Below are 17,426 nucleotides of genomic sequence, written 5' to 3'. Positions count from 1 at the left end.
TGGACATGCACCACCGCAGTGGCTGCAGGTCGACCTAATAGGTCCACATACATTTCTAGTGTAGACATACCCTTTGAGTGTTTTTTTAGTTAAGTAATCCAGCCCAGGAGTGGGATATTACGCTTCCATGTGCTATTTGAAGATAAATTGTACTTTCCCTGTGCTGGGACTTCAACACTGTCTTGCAGATTACTTTCTGCCACCACTCTGGCCAGCCATCACAGGGCTATTCCCTTTTATTAAATATTCATGTTGTCCTTTTACTTGCTGCATTAAATGAGTGTAGCTAGGAAAAGGAAATAACGTTGGGCCTGATTGTGGGTTCTCTCATAAGAAGGTACAAAGGAGAAAAGAAAATTCTATGAAGTTCCCCTCTCAGAGATTCCTCAGTTCTTCCTCAGGAGAGTAAGAGGTTTTGAGTCTACCTCTATGGGCAAACTGGCCATTTAGTCCCCCAAACCCTTGAGATGCTGGTCTTCCTAGCTGTCCCTGGTAGTGCAGCTCCCTTGGAGCTAGGCCATCAGGAACTGCTTAAGCCTGGCCTACACTTAAAACATAGGTCAACATAGCTGCTGTGCTTGGGGATGTGAAAAATCCATATCCCTGAGTACCATCGCTATGCTAACCCAGCCTCCAGTCTAGACATAGCTAGGTTGATGGAATAATGCTACCATTGCTCAGTGACGGAAAAACCCCTTCCATCTCTGTAGTCTACGTCTATACTGCGGGGCTACAGCAGCATAGCTACAGTTCCATAACTATGCTGAAGTGTAGATATAGCCTTAGCAGACAGCTGGCCTGTAGCCCCCTTTAAAGAGAGAGAGGAGCTCAGTGTGAAGAGAGCATGGCAAGAAAAATAGCATAGCTGCTAAGTGGATGCCTATCCTCCAGCTGTGTCACTATAGCGTAGATGCTTCCTACATCAACAAAAGAAGGGCTTTCCATCTATGTAGTTAATCCACCTCTCCAAGAGACAGTAGCTAAGTTGATGGAAGAATTCTTCCATTGACCTAGCCACATCTACAACAGAGGTTAGGTCAAGTTTAACTACCAGGGCCTACCCCTGTAGCTAGGTTGATCTAATTTTTAAGTGTAGACCAGGCCTAAGCAAGCTAACTTTCTTAACTATCTCCCATGGGATTGATAGCGGAAGAGCTATTGTCCATATTCTCAGAGGAGATGAGCATTCCATTAACTTCGCTGGGAGCTGACAGTGCTCAGAGCCTTTAAAATCAGGCCTTAAACGTGTTGTATCTGCTGCTTTGATAGCATTGTAAGAAATCAAACAAAATTAAACTATTAAAAATCATTAGTTATTTTAATAGCAAAACCAGATTAAAATATGTCAGAATGCACCATGTATTGTATATGCAATATTTATTCAAAAACACCACTAGCTTATGACATTAACAAGTTTGGGGTGGGGGAAGGAAACAAATTACAAAGCTTTTAACACCAAAGCTTGTTTCAAGGTATGTGGTTTAAAGGATTAGCTACACTTCTCAGATGGTTAAAGCACACACCCAAAGTATTTTGTCGTCTTACTATTGGCCCATACACTCTGTGGCATTGAATTATTGTGCACATTTTATTAAATGAAGAAAACATTTAAATGATGGTATATAATAGATCTAGTTACAGTGTTATCTCAGTTCCACCTAAAATAAAGTGAATATTTGTCACAAGCATTTGTTAAATGCTTGGGGAAAGACAGTGACAATTTACTTGCCAAAGTTGCTTTTTTTTCTGTGGTGCCTACTTTCTTTTGGAATTGAAGTGAACAACCTTTGTGTCCCAAAGCAGTCTCCAAAACTATTTGGTTTGCAACTTTTTAAGATCAAGTGCCCTAGCTACATGATACCTTGAGGTATTTTGTAACTAGTGCACTTGTGAATAAATCTCATCTTGTAAGCATGAATAATAAAAATGCTTTGGGGGAAATTATATAGTATTTCAGGTTAAATCCTGGTCACCCTTCTCATGTGACTTCAGCCGGACAACTAAGCCTGTCAAGTAATCGAGTTGTTTCATTACAAACTTTTTTATGGAATGTAGCAATTAATATTTAGAGTAGTCCTTCAGAATGTCTCTTTATGGGAGCAACCAATTGTGGGTGGGAATAGGTGTGCATATGCCACACTTGGTCAGCCTTTAATCTTGCCAGATTGTCAAGTGGAGAAGTGTAGTAATGCTTCTTTTTTTATTTTTTTGAACAAATGACTTATTTGAATTGCAATTAGATGAATTACCTGACTACCTTCAAATAGCTGCAGCCAAAAAAGTAAACCTTACAAGTTACCTGCATTTGTTCTTCATAGAGAGAATCTGTGGGTCAAATCCTGCTGTCCTTAATCAGGACAGACACTAAGTAAGGAGAGAAAGTTTTGGTTGGTCCAAAGAGGTAGAACAGTGATGTAGGCCATATAAGTACCTAGATAAGAAACTGTTTAGGAATATATGCTCAAATACAGTCCTGCACTTTTATAATAATCTTCTGCGGTGATATAGTATCCTGTAGTATTTCGGCAATCTACAATTGACTCTAAATTGGGGTTAATTATATTCTAAGGTATTTTGCATTACTCTCTTACTTGTAAAATGTTTCTTGCATAGTGGCAGGAGATCCTCTATTTTTAGCATTACAAAACAGAAAATATTTGTATATTGTCACTGTAAAGTTAAGGGGTGTGTGTTTGATAGGTATGCAGTATTGTTGTAGCCATGTCGGTCCCAGGATATTAGAGAGACAAGGTGGGTGAGGTGATGTATTTTGTTGGACCAACTTCTGTTGGTGAAAGAGACAGGATTTCAGCCACACAGAGCTCTTCTTCAGGTCTAAGAAAGGTACTCCCAGCATCACAGCTAAATGCAAGGTAGAACACATTGTTTAGCATAAGTAGTTAGCAGATAGTGTAAGGGACCAATCAAGGTATAGTGGCCTATTACCACCTCTGCAGTCACAGGACAACGGTGGGATTCTTTAACAGCCTTCAGTTCAGTACAGATCTTAATCTCATGCTTAACTTCGAGCATATGAGTATTGCCATTGGCTTCAGTGGAAGGCTCACGTGATTAAGTTGTTTGCTGATTTGGAGCCATCTTTAGGTAGATCTTTCACACAAACCATCACTGTTAGCGGAGTTCCTACATAGCAGAATGGGATCTATCAGTAGGAAAAGATCTCTAATGGGAGACCTCTCTTCACTCCCCGAAACTGCAGGCTTCAGGGCCACTGGCTGCTGTGACTGGAGGCTCTGGAAGGCCAAGTAGTCACTCCTAGTGGGGAGCAAGATCACAAACCACTTCTCTTGGTTACTGTTGGGAGATCTTGTAGTAAGAGATTCTTCTTTACTGCTCCCCCTACGTGATGGCAAGCTTGGAGAAGTAGGAGGCAGTCACAGTCTTTTTGAAAAGTATCAATTCTTATCAATCTGACAATGGTAATTGTTGCATTCCAGAGGAATTAAAATTAATTCATAATGAAGTTTCACTCTTCTAGAAGACAAATGAAGCTTCACTATAAGAGGAGTGAGATTCAGCTGAAAGTGACTTTCCCTTCACTTGAAGTGCAGCGTCACTTGAGCACTATATGAGTTGCAGTATAAGTAGGTTGTATTGTATATACTATTTGTGTCTGTTTGATTGACAGAATACTCTTACTTTACATTGATCTATAATGTCATAGCCTGCACTTTTGTTTCAGTTTTTTATGTGCCAATATAATGTAGAAAATGGTTGACTATGTTTTGGATGATTTTTATATGTATAATCTGAAGTGAGAAGTTTGTTATATTTTTTTCTGTTTTCTTTATACCTCTATTGACTTTTAAGGTTTTCTTTACCTAGCATTTCTTCTTTTGCTTTTTAAAATTACAGAATTTTTTCCTACTTAGTTTTGTAAAGAAAAACTTTGTCTCCTACTTTTTTCCTATCGCTAACATTATCTGCAGTTCAAATAGGAACATGGCAAGCAAAATCTCAGAGTGAAGGAAAGCTTAGAAAAATGAAACAACCTCTCCAGACTGGCACAAAAGAATAGCTGACTTAAGTCAAATCTGTGCCAGTTTAGTTACAACAATGAAAACCTTTCATTCAAAGCAATTCAAGAGGTCGGGAGCAGGTTTGAATCACCCAAAAATCAACTGTTTTAAAAATATAATTGTCAGCATCCTAATTTTTGAAGTCTTTGTTACTTTGAATTTAATCTCTAACTTTTCTAAACTAATACTAAGAAGTTCCCCAAACAGCTCAGAAACATTACAATATTTTTCTGCACTACTGTTTTAATAGATTGGCATTTTTCCAATGTGAGTTTCATTTGACTTGGAGTCTTTAAAACATTTTTCTTTCTTTCGTGAACTAGGTTATAGCCCAAAGGTGTTTCATTCTTCTGCAGATTCCTACTTTACTGAAAAAATTCTCTCCTCTAAACTAAGATTTTAATTGGATAGTCTTTCTTCATTTTGCCTTTCCGTTACTCTGTTACAGTCCTCTTAGGCCTTCTCAATATAGCATGGTTTTAAAAACAGAAAGACTGGTTAGGCCCCGGTTCTGCAGAAACTTTCGCAGACTGTGACACAGTGGACCTACTCTTGTGCATGAAGGCAGGCAGATACGCAAATGTCTGTAGGTTCAGGACCTTATATTGTCTGAATATAAGATTACTTTACTTGGATGAAAAATGTTCTAGGAATTCTACTATTGTTCACTGATGCTGGAACGCAGTTCAAAAAATTAATGTACACATAGTGATGTTGTGATAATTCTTCCAGGGTTCCACTGTTGCCTAGCTGTACCACTAAATGTTTCTACATAATCAAGTCAAGTGGACTTTGTACTGTAGGCCAATAACATAAGTTTTAACACAGGCACTTAATACAGCTTATATATTAAGTGTTTGAATTTCTACCTACATCCATGCCTTAATCAGATTCAGTAGATGCTAAATAGTGTTAAATATTAAACTCCATCAGTAGTCTGTGGCCTTGATCACTCAGAATTCTAATAAATATAATTATTTCCTTATCCAAGAGTGCTTGTGAGTTCTGGGTATATCTTGCTCTGAGATGCACACGTGCTAAAATAGTTAAAAGATCTAAAACATGAATTCCTGTGAACTTTATTATCAAGAACAAATACTGCTATGATAGGTAAATTATTAATTTACTATAGGTATAAGCATAAGTTCTGTTTTATATGAAAAATAATCCCTTAAAATCAACTGAATATAATTGCTACAAAGATTCTTATGTTTAATCCATTATATAATTTTAAGTAAATTCTAGAAATGAAAAATGTTATTACCAACCACATAGCTGGCAGTTCTCTTTTAATTTCCCTATGTGTGTGTAACTTTTTTTTTAAATTAATGCTAGTTAGATGTATGCATGGAGTACAGAATAAATTACTCCGCTTTGTTGCTGTAGGAATTCTACAGAAGAGCTTCCCATTTTCTAAAGTGTCATAGAATTGTTTCTTGCAATAATCAAAACAAAGGCAATAACTCCAAAACACTTTACAACAACATTTTTGGCTAAGCTTCAAATGAATAGCAGTTAAAATATACCTGGGAGGAGGAGGGGAATACAGATGTAAGAGCAAGGCAAGATCTAGCTAGAATTTTTAGTCCTAACAAAATGCATTTAAAAATATCATGGGAGTGATTGTATACTAGAATTCATTAGCTTTATGCTCATAAATTATCTCTATCCTTATCATTTTTAAAAATTTTCCCCACACCCCCTTTCCGGTCCAATGTGCTTCCAAAAATCTAAACTGTGTTTTATTACTGTCAGGAAACAACATAGCTACAGAGCGAGGATTGACTTGTCCAAGAACCACTAGTGGAAATTCAGTTAATAAAACTGCCGATATCAAAAATTAGTAGAATTAGTAGACTTTGTATAGTTCATATTTTGGCACATCTCATCAGTTCATATAACTAGTTATCTTCATTAAAAATAACATGGTTTTACACATTTTTAATACGAGAAACTGTTCAGTAGAGTATCTCAGAGGTGATACAAATTATGCAATGCTATGGTGATTCTCAGTGTTTTACTGGAAAATGTTATTGCTTAGGTATGAAAGGGTCAGTTATGGGCCTAATCTTGAAAGAGAATCATCAACTCGCTCCCCTTGATTTACAGGAAATACTCACTCAGCACCTCAGATAATCAGACCCTTTGCCCCCTCTTCTGGATAGCTGTTTTCCAAGTTTAAAACAGCAAGTTAGCTGCATTCTCCCCAACCCCTCTCCAAGAAAAAACACTGAAAAAATGGTTTAGAATGTACTCATTTCCCTCTTTGCTTTTTCACATTTACTGTCTCTGATACTGTTTGTGGAGCTCAGTTGCATACGTTTTGGTTTGGGGGGCTTTATGTGTAGAATAGATTTCTGTTTTAGTGAAGATTGAGGCGCAGTGTTTTCCAGTTATTAGAACAATCACGGGGGATTTAGGATGCCTGAGGTTCTATTTCCAGCTTCACCACTGTCTTGCTTAGTCTCCATAGTGCCTGAGTTTATCCATCTCTAAATGGGGATAGTACGTAATGTACCTACCATGCAGGATGGATATGAAGCTTAATAAATGTTTGTAAAGCACTTTGAATAAGTCTTGAGGTGTCTGGTTTTATTCCCTGTTTCATCATGTATTGTGTACTGCTTCCCAAATGATTAGTGAATCAGAAATTGAATCATTTCCCTTGTGAGAAATCTTGTACATTCTCTCAGAGAAAGGAGTACATGAAAATGCCATGTCTTCATCTTTTTTATTTTCCTTCACTTGATCAGCCATTAGTAACTTAGCGCTAGATTTTTATTTTTTTCCCTATGTTATGGCTTCTGTATCAATTCTCATCCTTTTTTTTTTTCCCCTCTCACAGTCATACCAGTCCAATTACATGGACCAAATGAAGCCAAACAAATACAGTGTCATTTATCCTACCCCAAATATGTTGCACAATAAATTCTATCAAACCCCAGAAGGACTATCTAATGGAATCCAAATGGAGCCAGTTGACCTTACAGTGAATAAACGAAGCTCACCACATTCAGCTGGAAGTTCTCCTTCTCCTCTGAAATTTCAGACTGTACATAGAAGAGCCTCACCTGGATTAACTTTGTCCTCACCCAGCCCACCTATGAAAAAATTCACTCCACCACCTCCCCCAGGAGTTCAACCTTTTTCCATGCCATTAACAATCCCTCCAGTAATGGCTGCTCTTTCACGCCCTGGACTTAGGAGCCCTGGGATACTTCCAATTATACAGCCACTTGTGGTCCAACCTGTTCCTTTTATGTATGCTCCACATCTCCAGCAACCTATAATGGTGTCTACTGTTCTTCCAGAAGAGTTGGAAAATCCAAGTAGCATGCAAGGTGGGTGCTGTTGTGCTATGTTTCTCCTTTATGCGGGACCGGTGCTCTTTTATGCAGCGCAGTTGCCCTGGGCGCCAACTTCCGGGGGCTTGCTGTACTGCTGTGCCATTCAGTGGTTCGGGGTTGTTTTTGGGGGGAGGGGAGGTGTTCCTCCACTCCATTCAGCTGGCTATAGGGGGAGAAGTTGTTTTGTCTTTTTAGTTTGCTTTGGTGTGGTGTGGTTTGGTTTTTTTGTTTTGCTCAGTTGCTGGGGAGAAAGAGGGGGCATGACATATTTTCTTCCAGCAAAACAATTAGGGCAACTACTCCTTTTTTATTAGTCAGATCTAGAAAAATAACTGTGTATCCATGAGTTTTTTTAGGATAAGTCAAAATATTTTGAAGGGAAATGAAAAAGGGAGACAAATATTCTTTTGTCTTCTTCTAAAACACACAATGCCTAGAGTTTACTGTGTGAATATTTTCCCCTAGTCTTACTGGATCAAATTCTGCTCTCATTGATACCCATATAAATCTATTGATATAAATAGAAGTAATCTAGATTTGAACTGGTATACATAAGAATAGCCTTGTGTTGCATTCTAATTCCTCACGAGGTAGACTGAAAATTGAAAAGTCTTGTATTCTAATACGAGTCTTGATGCAAGATATCATGTTGTTAGTTTGGGAGGTTTTGTACAGATTTTGAATTTCCTTTAACTCACATAACTCTTTATATATTTGATTTTTTCCCCCTCTAGTGCCTGTAATTGAATCTTATGAGAAGCCCACATTAAAGAAAACAATCAAAGTAGAACCGGGAATTGAATCACCAAGGACCGAGTTCTATCCTGAACAAATGTCTCCTCCAATGATGACTTCCTTGTCTCCTCAGCAAATAATGTTGCAAGAGTAAGTAATTAGTCCTAAAGTATCTCTCTTCAGTTGAACAATGAAACATACTGCCTTGCTGTACATTGGGTTCCATATACGGAAGCTACAAAATATAGGTTCTTTGAGGGGAAAGCTACTGTACTTTGAAACATGTGGTAAAAAATCATAAATAAGGGTTGCAGATTGTAAATGAATTGGGTTTTGTGCTTAGTTTTTTCCTCCTCTACCCTTCAGCCTCAACTTTGTTTCAGCAGTGTAATGGTTAGTATGCATTCTATCTACATGTGAACTACATAGATCTTCTATATTTGTATAATGTGTTCCTAAAGTAATATGGGGCCCAGTCCTGCAAACCATTACAAATGGAGCTTCTAGTGCAGTCAATAGTAGTTCTTCCTGTAATAGTCTCGCAGAACTGGGCCCATATTTAAACAGGTATTAAACTCTGGTAACCTGGAAAAATATTACTCTGGGGATGGGGTGAATTTTTGTGACCTTTTCTTAGAGAAGGAGCAACACCTCCTGGTGGTAGCAGGCCTTTGATATTTGCTAGGGAGAAACCCCTCGGGTTACAGAAATGCCTTTTTTGTCCCATGTAACTCCATTCAGATCTACCTCAGTTGTAGTGTTAAAAAAATCACCATTTCCTCAGGAAAATTCTGGCAGCCGCCACAGCCACTGAACATTCTAGTGAGCCTGGTCCATGCTTCTGCCAAAGCAGCAGACTCTATGCTGGGAATGCCAGAACAGTTATAGCAGTAGTTGGGGGAGAGCTGGGCTGGGCTTCCCTCCAATAATCCCTCCATCCTCGACAGCCTGGCACATGAAGCATCTCCATCAGAAGCATAATATGGGACAGGAGTCCCCCACCTCCCAAGGGTGGGGGGAGAGAGAGCCAAGCAATAAACCCCTGGATCTAGTAGCCTAGGGTGAACCAGAGAGAATGAGCTGGGCTGGACTCCCCTTGATCACCCCCTGGACCCAGCATTGGGCACCAGCAGCCCTTCCTCCACTCTGGCATATCAGCCTTCTCCTACTGCCATGTAGTGTTTTTAGTCCTGCTGTAGCGCTGAAGGCTCATGGTTCAGATCCTACTATTGATGCATGATAGGGAGGTCATTTGTACAGAATAGTTTTTAACTTTGTCCTTTCAAAAAAACCTAGGATATCATATACAAAATATTGCATTAAACTAACATTCTTTTAGTTGCAAAATCAAGCACTTGAAAGTTAGGAAAGTCAGATTTTGAGTTTCCCATGCAACCTTAATTTGGTCCCCTTCTAAACATGCATTATTATATTTATATAATAACATACTATTTTTCCACAGGACCCTTGCCTTATTCAGTGCATGGGATGTACATATAAGGGGACTGAATGAAGGTGGCACAAGCAACCATAAATCTGGCATTTTCTAACTCTTGAGTGCTTGAATTTGCTATTGGAATATTGGAGGGGGGGCTGTATGTAAAATACATAAAAGCCATTGACGTCTTACAATGAGCATTGGTGGGTTGTACAATCTAGCTATCTTAACCCACGTCAACGTCTTTTGTATGGGAATTAAAGAAATATCAGAGTTCTCCCTTTAAATCAAAGTTCATGTATTGTTCTCAGACTATTGCCATACACAGACATGGTTGAAACGTAATATGAAGCCTTAATTTTGTGTTTTCTTGTTTGTATGAAATCAAAGTTTGACTCATGCTACCATCATCACGTGGGCTGTGGGTGTGGGGACAAGGCCGTGCTTAAATAAACTGTCATAACATGATTTTTGGAAGACATTCTTAGTTGTTTGAGGAAAAACACCCACATGTGCAAGGCTCAAATAAATTCAGATATGCTTGTGTAAGCAGAGACAAGACCTTGTGGAATTACAGATGATCTTTTATTTCAGCAGTTACTTAATAATGTTGGCCCTTCTTCCGACACCATTGTCTCATTTCTTAAACCAGTGTCCCCCTCTGGAAATCACTTGCAGAATTCTGTAGTCTTGCAGCTTGGCTTCCCAATGGAAGAGGAATAAGAGAGAGAGTCTGCATGTACTCTAAGGCTTGGTCCACACTGGGGCGGGGGATCGATCTAGGAAACGCAACTTCAGCTACGAGAATAGCGTAGCTGAAGTCGACGTTTCCTAGATCAAACTAAGTTTACTTACTGCGGGTCCACGCGGCGCAGGCAAGCTCCCCCGTCGACAGCGCTTCCTCCTCTCGGCAAGCAGGAGTTCCGCAGTCGACGGGGGAGCGCTTCTGGGATCGATTTATCGCGTCCAGATGAGACGCGATAAATCGATCCCAGAAGATCGATCGATACCCGCCGAATCAGGCGGGTAGTGTGGACCTAGCCTAAGTGTAACTTGCTTTATTTACAAACCTATACCAGTCTGGAACAAAGGCCATCACAAACTGCATGCAGGCAACCTCCTTTTTCACCAGTGTCAGCTTGCACACCAATGCCTACTTCTCAAGAAGCTGTTGTCTCAAGAATTGCCTCCAAATCCAGAGAATAAAGCAGAGAATTTACTCTCTTCTGTCTGCCACAACATCTGTCAAAGGACTACTGAATAACAAAACTAACAATAATAGAACATTTTTTCTAAGACTAAAAACTTGCTCACATTCTAGGAACATGTAGGACTGTGTAACAGCATCATCTGGTGACCCCATCATAATATTTTAAATACATTTAATATGATGTTGAACAACAAATCTTTCCATCGCTGGGCATGCTTTTTTGAGTTACTCATGGCACCTTAGGCTCACAGAGAAGTCACCAAGTATATACAGGACTCAGAGCAGTGGTGGGCAACCTGTGGGCTGCATGCGGCCCATCAGGGTAATCCGCTGGCGGGCTGCGAGGCAGTTTGTTTACGTTGACTGTCCGCAGACATGGCCGCCCGTACTCCCAATGGCCGTGGTTCACTGTTCCTGGCCAATGTGAGCTGTGGGAAGTGGCACATTAAGTTTCACTTAAAAGCTAGAAAATATTTAAGAATGTGTAATATGTATTCATTAATGAGTTGGAAAATGTGTCCAGTGAAGCTGTGTGATTTAAAAGGCCTATCTGTTTAAAAAAATATATTTTGCTCTTTTCCTTCCTCTAACATTGGCATAGAAGGCAGGTTCGTGGCTGATCCCAGTGATTTTTATATGCAGCTGATAATATCCTTAGAAAGGTGTGTTTATTCACATATACACATAATTGTTTATATATATATAAAAAATTGTACATGCAAAATATATATGTCTTACCTGAATAGTACCTGTGGGGTTAAAGGCGAAAAAATCATGTTTATGAAGGTGGCGTGCCAATTTCAGACATCCTGTGGGTGTGACATGCAGTCTAAACTCTACTTTTAGGAATTGACGTCAGTCGTAAAGGGAGGCCGCACCCTTCTGCCAGCACCAAACAGGAAATTCTTAATTACTCTCTAAAGGAGTGGCTGGAACAATAAAGACTCTGAGTTCTGCTTTAAGACTAAAGATATGATGTCTTTAATAATATGGAAAAGCTGTTTTAAATTAAAAACAAATTAGCTGCCTTCTAAGGAAGAATAAAAAATGTAAATAAAAGCAATGAAAGTTAACTGGAAACTCAGTGAGAGAGTTTGGAAATCCTGTGCGTACTTGCCTGAGAAACAAGAGTCTGACTTTCATTCCTTTATAAGTAAAAATAAATTAAAATCCAAGCATGCTGAGAAGAATATCTTTGGTTTTGCTCATGCCACAAAGTGAATAAACTCAAAAGAGGAAAGAATCAAAATATTACTGCTAAAATCTATGAAATTTGCTAAGTCTTCTTAAATTCTTTTACATGCACATAATGTAGTTCACATTGCCAAGAGACAGAGTGGTAGTGAATAAAGGGGCTCTATTGTGGATCATTGCAATGAGGTTTACTTTGTCAAATACTTTTCATCAGTCATAACCTATAACTTCACTTCATAGGAATCACCCTTCAGTTATAGTTCAGCCGGGAAAGAGACCTTTACCTGTGGAATCTCCAGACACACAAAGGAAACGCAGAATACACAGGTGTGATTACGAAGGTTGCAACAAGGTCTATACTAAAAGCTCCCACCTAAAAGCTCACAGAAGAACGCATACAGGTATGAGTCTTGATACACTTTCCTTTCATCCATATTGGTCTGGATCAGTCTAGGCCAGACTTCTAGTTTCTGCAGAAGACCAGTTCTAGATATATAACAGGTGCTTCAGGCTTTTTCAAACAAAAGGAAATATATGGGCTAGCATAAATTTATCCAAATTGTTCTGTTTAAAGTAAAGACCACCAAGACAACATTCTAAAGAAAGGACAGGTAAAGCGATCTAAATGTATCTCCTTCTGCCAACTCACTGAGTCCTAGTCACATGTCCCAGGAAGTCCCATCATGTAGTGATAAAATCTTCCCTTTAGTCCAGGTTGGCTACAGAAACCCAAGATTAAAATTCAGTGGTAATGGTAGGTTACATGTCAGGTATAAATGGTGAAGTCATGCAGGTTAGACAGGTTTGACATTCATTTGGGTTTGCAAAATGAGTGACAGGGAATGGATCACTTGATGATTACCTGTTCTGTTCATTCCCTCTGGGGCACCTGGCATTGACCACTGTTGGAAGACAGGATACTAGGCTAGATGGACCTTTGGTCTGACCCGGTATGGCCGTTCTTATATTCTTATGTTAAAATGTGTGTAACATAGGGTATGTCTACAATTGGAGCTAGGGGTGTGAAAGCTCAAGGAGAAATACTCACACTAGCTCTGATTGAACTAGCACACTGCAAACAGAGTGCAGCCACAACCACATGAGCAGTGGGATGGGCTAGCCACCCATGCCCGTGGTCTCAGATGGGTACATACTCTAGGCATCCCATCCTGCCCGCTGTGCTGCTCTGGCAACAATCTATTTTTAGCACTCTAGGTCAGTCAGAACTAGTGTATATGTCTCCTTGAGCTGGGAATAACACCCCTCACTCCAAGCATAGATATGCCCTTACAGGCCATGGAGTAGAAGGGGGATGGAGCAGGAAAAGCAGCTAACAGGAAGTTGTAAGTCAAAGCAGGCTCCTCCTAGTATCTCTTATATGCTTGTGTTAGTTGCTTTTTTTCCACTATACCCACTTCTGCCCACATGGCATGTAAGGTACTCATTTGCATACGCACCAAATGCCAAGTCAATGCAAGTTGCACTACCTCACAACCTACATCACTGCTACATTTGGCTTTGAGACTTCCATAGGAGTAGCACTCATTTACACAGGCCTCAACTGGGTGCCAAATGTAAAGCATCTTAAGATTTGGGCAGTGCATCCAGCCACTCTTAAACACTGGTCAGATTCCTTCTGAATGCTCTTTTCTAAGAGCTCCTTTCAAATAAAGATGTCCCCATACCTATTCTTAATCACCGTGTTCCAGGTATGCCCGGACATGTTTGGACATACACTGGAAGTTTGTGACAATAAGACACGTTCAGAGAAGATACAGGGCCTGATTCCCATTTACACTATGGCCATTTACACCCCAGCAACATAATGGAGCTTAGTGTAAATGAGAATGAGGCACATAGAAAGGAAATTAGTTAAGCAGATCCACCTTTAACTATACCTTTTATGACAACATCATTATTTACATTACAGTAACTTGTAGAGACTGCGACCAGATTGGGACCCTGTGGTGTTAGATGCTGTACAAACGTGTAGTAAGAGACAATCATCACCCCAAAGACCCTACAACATAAGGACTCAATCCTGCAAATGCTTAAACTCAAGGTTTGCTTTAAGCACATGAATAGTATCATAAGCTTGTGCTTAACTTTATTGAAGTCTAAGTCTTTGCAGGATCAGAGACTGAAGATTAAGACCAGACACAACAAGTGCACGTGTAACAAACCAATGGCAGGGGTAAGAAAGGGAGGGATGGGTTGACAGAGTAATACAAACAAAATGTAACACAAAAACCTTCTTGACCTAGTCACTTCATGCACATTTAAAAATTCATAAGCAAACCAAGAACTTCACAAACTATGCTAGCTAGGTAGGTCAGTTTGGATGAGTGGAAAAGAATTAGTTGGAGTCTGAATGGGAGAGAGAGGATGAATCATATGGTATAAAGCAGTTCACATATTTGTGTGTTAACATTCAGAAACACCCTGGAGAAGCCACATCCTTTTTTCCCACTTTAAATCCCTCGTTCTCTGTTCCCTTTCCCAGGTGAAAAGCCATACAAGTGCACCTGGGAGGGATGCACGTGGAAGTTTGCTCGTTCTGATGAACTAACACGACATTTCCGTAAACATACCGGAATCAAACCCTTCCAGTGCCCGGACTGTGACCGTAGTTTCTCACGCTCGGACCATCTTGCTCTCCACAGGAAACGCCATATGCTAGTCTGAATGTCTCTTGTCCCTCAGCTGCCCATCACTTTCTTTTTTACATGTGCATTTTAATTTGGATTCAGCTGGTCTGAATCTCTGCGCTTACACAATTAAAAGCTTCCATATGGTCAGTAATAGATGTTATCTAACCCTGCTATGTCCTTGCCACGGGTCAGACCTAAAGAATGTGAACATTTTTTTTTCTAGGGATGCTAAGCAAACCCTTCCTGCAGACAGTATGTGTAATGTATTCCTTTGTGAATAAGGGAATTTGTAAACTAGCAACTTTGTTGGTTTTGCCATATAATCAGCCAGCATAAATTGATCAACTAGTAAATGTTATTGAATATCCAGTCCTTGCCAGAGACTTTATTTACGAGCCCTGCAAAGGATACACTCTCCTTTTATGCTCAACAGTGCAATGAATGGACTTTCCAACATTGCTGGTTACAGCAGCATGTTTAAAGCAACACTTTTAGAAAGACACCTTCTCACTGTAGAAATCCCCTCTGCCAAGACAGTGAATGACACTGTAATAACTAACTAAGCAAAGTACTCTCTTTACATCATGAAAGATTAAGTGATAGCTGATTTGGACTAAATGAATAATAATATTTGAAGAAGCATCAGCAGAAATTGGTGTATACACATGATTGTGCCTCTAAACCAACATCACCTATCTTTTGTATTATACTGTAGTACATGAGCTTGTGTTTATTGCATGATGCCTCGGTAGATTCCTTAAGTGTGTGATTCCTGTGTGACACTATCTCTGTTTTGTGTGCAGCCGTATAGGTGGAACACATGGTACTCCTATGACATGACATGAAATGATTTTCACAGAGACCTATCATACCTCATTTCAGGGGTAAAGATGTATCCCTCGATAATCACTCCCCTGTGTTTCCTGTTCTTTAAAAACTTCATCATACCTCAAAAGCAGCAGTTGTCATATCAAAATGCTCAAAACTGTACCATTGGTGGAAGCGAGTGCCAATTTGATACACTACAGTATTTAAATTTTAGTTCACAAGATTTTTTTGATGGCAAAAGGCTAAATGGCATCCAATAGGAAGCACTTCCTGTGAGAAATTGAGTTGTGTAAATGTCTCAAATGAAGAGAGTAGGTTTGATAAGCCATTTAATGGCTCTGTGATTTGATTTGTGGCTCTGTTGGTTTCTTGATGCTAGGTGGACCAAGAGATCCCATGGATGTGCTTGTTGTATTAACAAATTGAGTCAGAAAGGTTCAACTCCCAGTTTCAGTTAACAAAATAAAATAAATACCCAAGTAAAACAACCTCAAGTTTGGTGCTAAATCTGTTCCAGAACTTTGGAGGTGTTAACTGCATTAAAAGAGAGGTTCCTGCATTTATTAGTTGGCTGCTTTTGTGACACCACAAGGAAACAAGATGTATTTGTCTAGACTGTTATGTCCCACAACGTTTTTTGTTCAGTTCATTATGCAATCAGGTATAGTTCATGCAATATGAAAATGTCATAGTCAAATTTTCACCTCATGGAAAAACCCACTGGAAAGGAAAATATCTGCATGCTGCCCTCTATGGAAAGGAATTTGAGACCCTGTGACGCAGGAAGTGTTCATAACCTTAAACACTGGACACCTGGAAAATCCTGCATATCCAAGAGTTGCTGTGCCAGTTTACTCTCTTGGCAGTGTGGTTACATCTACCTGACATCCACAGCTGCTCCCATCTGTCAGCAAAACTGGCAGGAAGGGGAGCGTCTCTAGTAGTATAAATATAAGCCAATGTATAGACATTTGGGAGGGTAAAGAATAAATTTATACCTTACAGCTGTCTGAACTTTAATGCCAAGTGTCAGAGTAATTGGGGATATTTTCACTTATTGTACAGAAAAGTGCAAAGGGTGCTTCTGACATAAAATATTAAGTATTTTCCCTGCTCTAAAATTAACATTCATATACTAACGTATGGAACTGGACATCCATTTATCTAAGGCAGCGGTTCTCAACCAGGGGCCTGGGGCCCCCTGGGGGTCCATGAGCAGGTTTCAGGGATTCCCCCAAGCAGGGCATTAGACTTGCTGGGGCCCAGGTCAGAAAGCTGAAGCCCCACTGCATGGGGCTGAAGCCCGACACCTTAATCCCCACCACCTGGGGCTGAAGCCAAAGCCAGCTTCACGGGGGTCCCAGGCAATTGCCCTGCTTGCTACCCCCTAACGCAGGCCCTGGCTTTTATATGCAGAAAACCAGGTGTGCCACAGGTGGGCTGTGGAGTTTTTATAGCATGTTGGTGGGGACTCAGAAAGAAAGAAGTTGAGAGCCCCTGGTCTAAGGAATCTCTTACCCTTTTGCAATGCTGTGGTGTTACACAGTCAAAACATACAGTGAGGAATGAGAATTTTCATACCATATCTCCCAGCACTTGGAAGTTTTGTGTAAGGGATCTGAGCCACATTCTGCTCTCCTACACCACTATAAGTCTGGAGTAACTTCCCTGGAATCAGTTGAAGCTATGCCAGATTTATAGTTGTGTAACTGGATAGAAATGTAATTACCAGGTAAATTTTCTCAGCCTTCTGTTGATACATGGCTCTGTCACTAACATGAAAAAACTTCCTGGAAAGAGAACTAGCATAGACTAGCACCAATTTTTTTTTTTAAGTTCCAGTAACATCACAGAATCAAAATTGATATCAAAATTAAACTCTAGTTATTTACAGCTAGCTATTCCATACATGAAGAACTCATTGACTTTAATAGGGGCTCCACACAATGAGCTGCACAGGATCAATTCCTGAATTTGAACTTT

The 17,426-nt window shown here is 39.8% G+C and overlaps 1 protein-coding gene across 7 annotated transcripts in view; it reads left to right on the top strand.

Annotated features, from left to right (window-relative positions):
• The window catches only part of KLF3 (KLF transcription factor 3), a 30,478-nt gene extending 15,500 nt beyond the window's left edge, over positions 1-14,978 (top strand). For all 7 annotated transcript variants that reach the window (XM_065404938.1, XM_065404935.1, XM_065404933.1 and 4 more), the window contains 4 exons: positions 6,886-7,381; positions 8,122-8,272; positions 12,205-12,365; positions 14,468-14,978. In XM_065404938.1, coding sequence (XP_065261010.1) covers positions 6,886-7,381; positions 8,122-8,272; positions 12,205-12,365; positions 14,468-14,649 — 990 coding nt within the window. In that variant the 3' untranslated portion in view covers positions 14,650-14,978. The remainder of the gene's footprint in view (positions 1-6,885; positions 7,382-8,121; positions 8,273-12,204; positions 12,366-14,467) is intronic.
• The last annotated feature ends 2,448 nt before the right edge of the window (positions 14,979-17,426 follow it).

This window comes from Emys orbicularis, chromosome 5 (assembly GCF_028017835.1).
Source record: "Emys orbicularis isolate rEmyOrb1 chromosome 5, rEmyOrb1.hap1, whole genome shotgun sequence".
NCBI lineage: Eukaryota > Metazoa > Chordata > Testudines > Emydidae > Emys > Emys orbicularis.
This window is presented reverse-complemented; position numbering and strand designations above follow the sequence as displayed.